The sequence below is a fragment of the Oncorhynchus keta genome, chromosome 30, assembly GCF_023373465.1.
Source record: "Oncorhynchus keta strain PuntledgeMale-10-30-2019 chromosome 30, Oket_V2, whole genome shotgun sequence".
Taxonomy (NCBI): Eukaryota; Metazoa; Chordata; class Actinopteri; order Salmoniformes; family Salmonidae; genus Oncorhynchus; species Oncorhynchus keta.
Window position 1 is genome coordinate 59,189,959 of NC_068450.1, and position 10,000 is coordinate 59,199,958.

At 50.9% G+C, this 10,000-nt stretch overlaps 1 protein-coding gene across 1 annotated transcript in view; it reads left to right on the forward strand.

Annotated features, from left to right (window-relative positions):
• The window catches only part of LOC118381930 (unconventional myosin-X-like), a 76,352-nt gene that overhangs the window by 33,710 nt on the left and 32,642 nt on the right, over window positions 1–10,000 (forward strand). The window contains 4 exon segments of the mRNA XM_052488683.1: window positions 4,780–4,938; window positions 9,036–9,223; window positions 9,592–9,726; window positions 9,854–9,978. Of these exon segments, the coding sequence (XP_052344643.1) occupies window positions 4,780–4,938; window positions 9,036–9,223; window positions 9,592–9,726; window positions 9,854–9,978 (607 nt within the window).

The following is a 10,000-nucleotide window of genomic DNA, read 5'->3' on the forward strand; positions in this document are numbered from 1 at the left end:
GGAGGACAGAGATATATGGAGAGGACAGAGAGATATGGAAAGAGATGTGGAGAGGACAGAGAGATGTGGAGAGAGATGTGGAGAGGACAGAGAGATGTGGAGAGGACAGAGAGATGTGGAGAGAGATGTGGAGAGAGATGTGGAGAGGACAGAGAGATGTGGAGAGAGATGTGGAGAGAGATGTGGAGAGGACAGAGAGATGTGGAGAGAGATGTGGGGAGGACAGAGAGATATGGAGAGAGATGGAGGGAGGACAGAGATATATGGAGAGAGATGGAGGGAGGACAGAGATATATGGAGAGAGATGTGGAGAGAGATGTGGAGAGGACAGAGAGATGTGTAGAGAGATGTGGGGAGGACAGAGAGATATGGAGAGAGATGTGGAGAGGACAGAGAGATATGGAGAGAGATGTGGAGAGAGATGTGGAGAGGACAGAGAGATATGGAGAGAGATGTGGAGAGAGATGTGGGGAGGACAGAGATATATGGAGAGAGATGTGGCGAGGACAGAGAGATATGGAGAGAGATGTGGAGAGAGATGTGGAGAGGACAGAGAGATATGGAGAGAGATGTGGAGAGAGATGTGGAGAGGACAGAGAGATATGGAGAGAGATGTGGAGAGGACAGAGAGGTATGGAGAGAGATGTGGGGAGGACAGAGAGATATGGAGAGAGATGTGGAGAGGACAGAGAGGTATGGAGAGAGATGTGGGGAGGACAGAGAGATATGGAGAGAGATGTGGAGAGGACAGAGAGATATGGAGAGAGATGTGGAGAGGACAGAGAGATATGGAGAGAGATGTGGGGAGGACAGAGAGATATGGAGAGAGATGTGGGGAGGACAGAGAGATATGGAGAGAGATGGGGGGAGGACAGAGATATATGGAGAGAGATGGAGGGAGGACAGAGATATATGGAGAGAGATGTGGAGAGAGATGTGGGGAGGACAGAGAGATATGGAGAGAGATGTGGGGAGGACAGAGATATATGGAGAGAGATGGAGGGAGGACAGAGATATATGGAGAGAGATGTGGAGAGGACAGAGAGATATGGAAAGAGATGTGGAGAGGACTGAAGGGTATGGTGTGTGTGTGTGTGTGTGTGTGTGTGTGTGTGTGTGTGTGTGTGTGTGTGTGTGTGTGTGTGTGTGTGTGTGTGTGTGTGTGTGTGTGTGTGTGTGTGTGTGTGTGTGTGTGGCCGTGCTGTTCTCTATGGCTTGTATATAGAGTGTGAATAGATAAATAGATTTGGGACATGGAAAGTCACAGCCGTACACTTAACGTAAGTACCATGTGTCAGGACCTCCACTGAGGAACTAATTACCTGTGTGTGTGTGTGTGTGTGTGTGTGTGTGTGTGTGTGTGTGTGTGTGTGTGTGTGTGTGTGTGTGTGTGTGTGTGTGTGTGTGTTTGTGTGTGTTTGTGCGGAGCTTTTCATGGAAATAACATGTCAATCATGTACTGTTACCGCATTATACTGCATTATACTGCATTATACTGCATTATACTGCATTGTACTTCATTGTACTGCATTGTACTGCATTATACTGCATTATACTGCATTGTACTTCATTGTACTGCATTGTACTGCATTATACTGCATTGTACTTCATTGTACTGCATTGTACTGCATTATACTGCATTGTACTTCATTGTACTTCATTGTACTGTGCAGTGGCTATACTTCATTGTACTGTGCAGGGTCAGTCTCCGCTTGGACTCCTCCTCTCCTCCTCTCCTCTCCTCTCCTTCATGACCACTGTTAGATGAAAGGACTGGTAGGTGTACATGGCCTACCAGACCAGGCATCATGGAGAAAAGGATCTCACCTCCTCTCCTCCTCTCCTCCTCTCCTCCTCTCCTCCTCTCCTCTCCTCCTCACATCTCCTTCATGACCACTGTTAGATGAAAGGTCTGGTAGGTGTACATGGCCTACCAGACCAGGCATCATGGAGAAAAGGATCTCACCTCCTCTCCTCCTCTCCTCCTCTCCTCACCTCCTCATCTCCTCTCCTCCTCACATCTCCTTCATGACCACTGTTAGATGAAAGGACTGGTAGGTGTACATGGCCTACCAGACCAGGCATCATGGAGAAAAGGATCTCTCTCTCTCCCTCCTTTGATCTCTCCTTCTTTTCCTCTCCCTCGTTCGACTGGGCTCCCTTCCCCTCTTGTCCCCTTCTCTCCAGTTGCCATGGAAACTGATGACATAGATGTGGGGGCTCGGCTCTTCCACATGCAGAATGAACGAGAGATAGAGAGAGAGAGAGAGAGAGAGAGAGAGAGAGAGAGAGAGAGAGAGAGAGAGAGAGAGAGAGAGAGAGAGAGAGAGATAGAGATAGAGAGAGAGAGCGATTACACTACATGACCAAAAGTATGTGGACACCTGCTCATCTCATTCTGAAATGACGGGCATTAATATTAATATGGAGTTGGTCCCCCTGATGTTGGGCGATTAGGCCTGGCTTGCAGTCGCCGTTCCAATTCAGCCCAAAGGTGTTCGATGGGGTTGAGGTCAGCACTCTGTACAGGCCAGTCAAGTTCTTCCACATCGATCTCGACAAACCATTTCTGTATGGGCCTCGCTTTGTGCATTGTCATGCTGGAACAAGAAAGGGGGATACCTAGTCAGTTGTACAACTGAATGCCTTCAACTGAAATGTGTCTTCCACATTTATTCCAACCCCTCAGAGAGGTGCAGGGGGCTGCCATAATCCACATCCACAACGCCTGGGGAACAGTGGGGTAACTGCCTTGTTCAGGGGCAGAATGACAGCTTTTTTACCCTGTCAGCTCGGGGATTCGATCCAGCAACCTTTCGGTTACTGGCCCAACACTCTAACCACTAGGCTACTTGCCGAGGGCCTTCCCCAAACTGTTGGCACAGAATTGTCTAGAATGTCATTATATGCTGTAGTGTTAAGATTTCCCTTCACTAGAACTAAGGAGCCTGAACCATGAAAAACAGCCCCTCATCTGTCAGACTGCCAGGTGGTGAACCGTGATTCATCACTCCAGAGAACGCGTTTCCACTGCTCCATAGTGCAACGGCGGCGAGCTTTACGCCACTTCAGCCGATGCTTGGCATTGCGTATGATGATCTTAGGCTTGTGTGTGGCTGCTCGGCCATGGAAACCCATTTCATGACGCTCCTGACGAACAGTTCTTGTGCAGACGGCCGTCTTGTGCACTGGGCGGTCCCGTTCTGTGAGCTTGTGCGGCCTACCACTTCGCGGCTAAGCCGTTGTTGCTCCTCGACGTTTCTACCTCACAATAACAGCACTTACAGTTGACCGGGGCAGCTCTAGCAGGGCAGAAATTTGACAAACTAACTTGTTGGAAAGGTGGCATCCTATGACGGTGCCATGTTGAAAGTCACTGAGCTCTTCAGTAAGACCATTCTACTGCCAATGTTAAGTCTGTGTGTTCAATTTTATACATATTTCAGAAACAGGAGTGGCTGAAATAGACAAATCCACTAATTTGAGAGGTTGTCCATATACTTGTGTATTTATAGTGTAGATGAAATGAGATGAGTTGATTAGTGACAGATGTCATGGCAGGGTACAGAGCAGGTCAAAGAAGGAGAAGTGAATGAGAGGGTGTAGAATGTCTGTAGAAGGAGCCGCAGGGGGACGGAGGTATTTGTTGCGTCATAATGGCCCTGAAAAGAGAATCTGTGTTAAGGACATAGTTTACATGGGTATTTGCCAACCCATTGTACTATGAGCCAACGCAACAACAATACACTAGTGGAAGGGCCTTAGCAACACACCCTCAATACACTAGTGGAAGGGCCTTAGCAACACACCCTCAATACACTAGTGGAAGGGCCTTAGCAACACACCCTCAATACACTAGTGGAAGGGCCTTAGCAACACACCCTCAATACACTAGTGGAAGGGCCTTAGCAACACACCCTCAATACACGAGTGGAAGGGCCTTAGCAACACACCCTCATTACACTAGTGGAAGGGCCTTAGCAACACACCCTCAATACACCAGTGGAAGGGCCTTAGCAACACACCCTCAATACACCAGTGGAAGGGCCTTAGCAACACACCCTCAATACACCAGTGGAAGGGCCTTAGCAACACACCCTCATTACACTAGTGGAAGGGCCTTAGCAACACACCCTCAATACACCAGTGGAAGGGCCTTAGCAACACACCCTCAATACACCAGTGGAAGGGCCTTAGCAACACACCCTCAATACACCAGTGGTGCTCATTTCCTGTTCAAGGAATTGCAAGAACTGAAAATACCTCTCTTTCTCGATTCATGAATTGGAATTTAATTGAAATGAGGCTAAATGTCATTGACTCCAACTGTGCAATATTTACTTTTGCATTGCATTTCTAATATGTATCTCTCTCTCTCCACTCCCCCTCTCTCTCCCTCCCCCTCTCTCTCCACTCCCCCCTTCTCTCTCCACTCCCCCTCTCTCTCCCTCCCCCTCTCTCTCCGCTCCCCCTTCTCTCTCCACTCCCCCTCTCTCTCCACTCCCCCTCTCTCTCCACTCCCCCCTTCTCTCTCCACTCCCCCTTTCTCTCTCCACTCCCCCTCTCTCTCCACTCCCCCTCTCTCTCCACTCCCCCTTTCTCTCTCCACCCCCCTCTCTCTCCACCCCCCCCTCTCTCCACTCCCCCTCTCTCTCCCCCTCCCCTCTCTCTCCACCCCCTCTCTCTCCACCCCCCTCTCTCCACTCCCCCTCTCTCTCCCCCTCCCCTCTCTCTCCCCCCTCCCCTCTCTGTCTCTCTGTCCCCCCCCATCCTCTCTAGGTGTTGTATCTCCAGCAGGCTGAGGTGACTAGAGAGAGAGTGTACGCTATGCATCAGTCCAGTATAGATGGGGTGGAGGACATGTCCACTCTGGCAGAACTACACGAAGCTGCCATCATGCACAACCTCTACCAGCGCTACCAGAAGGACAGCATCTATGTAAGTCACACACTAACACACACACACACACACACACACATGCGTGTGCTATACAATGAATGCCTCCCCTCCTCTTCCGGTAATCTCCTTGCTAAAGGCTTTTGACAGGAAACACAAATCAACTTATATCATCTCTTCTTCTGTCCGTCTGAGCGTCTGTGTGTGTGTGTGTGTGTGTGTGTGTGTGTGTGTGTGTGTGTGTGTGTGTGTGTGTGTGTGTGTGTGTGTGTGTGTGTGTGTGTGTGTGTGTCTGGGGAGGTGGTCTATAAATTACACACTCTTGCAGTAATGTAGGGCAAAAGGTGACGTCAAAGCACAACACATGGTTACTATCTAAGTAGTTCACATCTGCTTTACTGGCACCCAGCCTCAGCCCTACTACCCATAATGCACCTCACCACAGTGGTATACAACATTACCTTGTTATACCCTAAATAGGGGAAAGATTTGAAATCATTAATCGACAGAATCATGAATTGACAGGCAGACAGACACAGAACATAGAAGGAAACATGGCTTAAAGGACACAGAGACACACAGAGGGACCTAATGTAGATGAGGGGACACACTATGTGTGTCTGTGTGAGACAGGGGGCACGGCGGATGACCTTATCGAGATGATGAGGAGGGATTTCCTTTAAGCTGATCGTATTAGTTCACCCGGTGTGCTGGTCAGGTTTCCGTGTCAGTGTGTGTGTGTGTGTGTGTGTGTGTGTGTGTGTGTGTGTGTGTGTGTGTGTGTGTGTGTGTGTGTGTGTGTGTGTGTGTGTGTGTGTGTACACGCGCACGTGTGTGTGTGTCAGAGAATATACGGAGCACAGAATATGATCCGATGTGAGGCTTGCTGACTTGATGTGTCAGCTGAACGTAAGGGAAGTAAACAAGGACAACTGCTATTTTATAATACTCCAAAATGGCTGCCATCCCGTCTCCGCTCTCCAGCTCTGTTCTCTCCTCTCTCCTCTCTCCAGCTCTGTTCTCTCCTCTCTCCTCTCTCCAGCTCTGTTCTCTCTTCTCTCCTCTCTCCAGCTCTGTTCTCTCTTCTCTCCTCTCTCCAGCTCTGTTCTCTCCTCTCTCCTCTCTCCAGCTCTGTTCTCTCTTCTCTCCGCTCTCCAGCTCTGTTCTCTCCTCTCTCCAGCTCTGTTCTCTCTTCTCTCCTCTCTCCAGCTCTGTTCTCTCTTCTCTCCTCTCTCCAGCTCTGTTCTCTCCTCTCTCCGCTCTCCAGCTCTGTTCTCTCCTCTCTCCTCTCTCCAGCTCTGTTCTCTCCTCTCTCCTCTCTCCAGCTCTGTTCTCTCCTCTCTCCTCTCTCCTTTCTCCTCTCTCCAGCTCTGTTCTCTCCTCTCTCCAGCTCTGTTCTCTCCTCTCTCCTCTCTCCAGCTCTGTTCTCTCCTCTCTCCTCTCTCCAGCTCTGCTCTCTCCTCTCTCCTCTCTCCAGCTCTGTTCTCTCCTCTCTCCTCTCTCCAGCTCTGTTCTCTCCTTTCTCCTCTCTCCAGCTCTGTTCTCTCCTCTCTCCAGCTCTGTTCTCTCCTCTCTCCGCTCTCCAGCTCTGTTCTCTCCTCACTCCTCTCTCCAGCTCTGTTCTCTCCTCTCTCCTCTCTCCACTCTCCAGCTCTGTTCTCTCCTCTCTCCTCTCTCCAGCTCTGTTCTCTCCTCTCTCCGCTCTCCAGCTCTGTTCTCTCCTCTCTCCTCTCTCCAGCTCTGTTCTCTCCTCTCTCCGCTCTCCAGCTCCGTTCTCTCCTCTCTCCGCTCTCCAGCTCTGTTCTCTCCTCTCTCCTCTCTCCAGCTCTGTTCTCTCCTCTCTCTGCTATTCCAGCTCTGTTCTCTCCTCTCTCCTCTCTCCAGCTCTGTTCTCTCCTCTCTCCTCTCTCCAGCTCTGTTCTCTCCTCTTTCCTCTCTCCTCTCTCCTCTCTCCTCTCTCCTCTCTCCAGCTCTGTTCTCTCCTCTCTCCTCTCTCCTCCCTCCAGCTCTCCTCTCTCCTCTCTCCTTTCTCCTCTCTCCTCTCTCCTCTCTCCTCTCTCTAGCTCTGTTCTCTCCTCTCTCCTCTCGCCTCTCTCCTCTCTCCAACTGTTCTCTCCTCTCTCCTCTCTCCTCTCTCCTCTCTCCTCTCTCCAGCTCTGTTCTCTCCTCTCTCCTCTCTCCAGCTCTGTTCTCTCTTCTCTCCTCTCTCCAGCTCTGTTCTCTCCAGCTCTGTTCTCTCCTCTCTCCTCTCTCCAGCTCTGTTCTCTCCTCTCTCCTCTCTCCTCTCTCCTCTCTCCTCTCTCCTCTCTCCAGCTCTGTTCTCTCCTCTCTCCTCTCTCCTCCCTCCAGCTCTCCTCTCTCCTCTCTCCTTTCTCCTCTCTCCTCTCTCCTCTCTCCTCTCTCTAGCTCTGTTCTCTCCTCTCTCCTCTCGCCTCTCTCCTCTCTCCAACTGTTCTCTCCTCTCTCCTCTCTCCTCTCTCCTCTCTCCTCTCTCCAGCTCTGTTCTCTCCTCTCTCCTCTCTCCAGCTCTGTTCTCTCTTCTCTCCTCTCTCCAGCTCTGTTCTCTCTTCTCTCCTCTCTCCAGCTCTGTTCTCTCCTCTCTCCTCTCTCCAGCTCTGTTCTCTCTTCTCTCCGCTCTCCAGCTCTGTTCTCTCCTCTCTCCAGCTCTGTTCTCTCTTCTCTCCTCTCTCCAGCTCTGTTCTCTCCTCTCTCCTCTCTCCAGCTCTGTTCTCTCCTCTCTCCTCTCTCCAGCTCTGTTCTCTCCTCTCTCCTCTCTCCTTTCTCCTCTCTCCAGTTCTGTTCTCTCCTCTCCTCTCTCCAGCTCTGTTCTCTCCTCTCTCCAGCTCTGTTCTCTCCTCTCTCCTCTCTCCAGCTCTGTTCTCTCCTCTCTCCTCTCTCCAGCTCTGTTCTCTCCTCTCTCCTCTCTCCAGCTCTGTTCTCTCCTTTCTCCTCTCTCCAGCTCTGTTCTCTCCTCTCTCCTCTCTCCAGCTCTGTTCTCTCCTCTCTCCGCTCTCCAGCTCTGTTCTCTCCTCTCTCCTCTCTCCAGCTCTGTTCTCTCCTCTTTCCTCTCTCCACTCTCCAGCTCTGTTCTCTCCTCTCTCCTCTCTCCAGCTCTGTTCTCTCCTCTCTCCGCTCTCCAGCTCTGTTCTCTCCTCTCTCCTCTCTCCAGCTCTGTTCTCTCCTCTCTCCACTCTCCAGCTCCGTTCTCTCCTCTCTCCGCTCTCCAGCTCTGTTCTCTCCTCTCTCCTCTCTCCAGCTCTGTTCTCTCCTCTCTCTGCTCTCCAGCTCTGTTCTCTCCTCTCTCCTCTCTCCAGCTCTGTTCTCTCCTCTCTCCTCTCTCCAGCTCTGTTCTCTCCTCTTTCCTCTCTCCTCTCTCCTCTCTCCTCTCTCCTCTCTCCTCTCTCCTCTCTCCTCTCTCCAGCTCTGTTCTCTCCTCTCTCCTCTCTCCTCCCTCCATCTCTCCTCTCTCCTTTCTCCTCTCTCCTCTCTCCTCTCTCCTCTCTCCTCTCTCCTCTCTCCTCTCTCTAGCTCTGTTCTCTCCTCTCTCCTCTCGCCTCTCTCCTCTCTCCAACTGTTCTCTCCTCTCTCCTCTCTCCTCTCTCTAGCTCTGTTCTCTCCTCTCTCCTCTCTCCTCTCTCCAGCTCTGTTCTCTCCTCTCTTCTCTCTCCTCTCTCCAGCTCTGTTCTCTCCTCTCTCCTCTCTCCAGCTCTGTTCTCTCCTCTCTCCTCTCTCCTCTCTCTGCTCTCCAGCTCTGTTCTCTCCTCTCTCCTCTCTCTCTCTCCAGCTCTGTTCTCTCCTCTCTCCTCTCTCCAGCTCTCCTCTCTCCTCTCTCCTCTCTCCAGCTCTCCTCTCTCCTCTCTCCTCTCTCCAGCTCTGTTCTCTCCTCTCTCCTCTCTCCAGCTCTCCTCTCTCCTCTCTCCTCTCTCCAGCTCTCCTCTCTCCTCTCTCCAGCTCTGCAGCTCTGTTCTCTCCTCTGTCTGTGTTTCTCTGAGTAATATATAGTACATTTTATCCTGGTGCTGGATACAACGTGTGTGTGTGTGTGCGTGTGTGTGTGCGTGTGTGCGTGTGTGTGTGTGTGCGTGTGTGCGTGCGTGTGTGTGTGCGTGTGTGTGTGTGCGTGCGTGTGTGTGTCTCAGACCAACATAGGCAGTATCCTGGCAGCGGTGAACCCTTATAAACAGATCCCAGGCATGTATGACCTAGATAGAGTTGAGCTGTACAGTCGACACCACATCGGAGAACTCCCGCCCCATATCTTCGCTGTAGCCAATGAGTGTTACCGCTGCATCTGGAAACGACACGACAGCCAATGCGTCCTCATCAGGTGAGATTTGATTGGTCGAGTATGAAGTTGTTGTTTAGACCTTACCCATCTGACCCCTTATCCAATCACATCCAATGAAGATTCACTCATTAATCTGATTGGTTACAGACCAAAGGCTAACTCAATATCTATTAACCAATCACTGTGTAATATATATTATAGTCCAGACAATAACATGCAAATTGTGTTAACCTATCAGATTCATTTGGTGGAGAAGGTCAGAGAAAGGTTAAGTGTGGTTTTTAGGGTGTGACCTTATGTATGTGTGTGTGTGTGTGTGTGTGTGTGTGTGTGTGTGTGTGTGTGTGTGTGTGTGTGTGTGTGTGTGTGTGTGTGCGTGCGTGCGTGTGCGCGCGTGTGTGTTCCAGTGGGGAGTCGGGGGCTGGTAAGACAGAGAGCACCAAGCTGCTGCTCCAGTTCCTGTCTGTGATGAGCCAGAACTCTGCTGGGACGCCTCCTTCTGAGAAGACCACACCAGTGGAGCAGTCCATCGTTCAGAGCAGGTACACACACACACACACACACACACACACACACACACACACACACACACACACACACACACACACACACACACACACACACACACTGTCTAAATACACACACACTAACATTCCTCTCTGTGTGCAGTCCTATCATGGAGGCGTTTGGGAATGCCAAGACAGTGTACAACAACAATTCTAGTCGCTTTGGGAAGTTCATCCAGCTCCATTTCTCCCAGAGCGGGAACATCCATGGTGGATGTATCGTTGACTGTATCCTTCTCTCTCTGTCCCC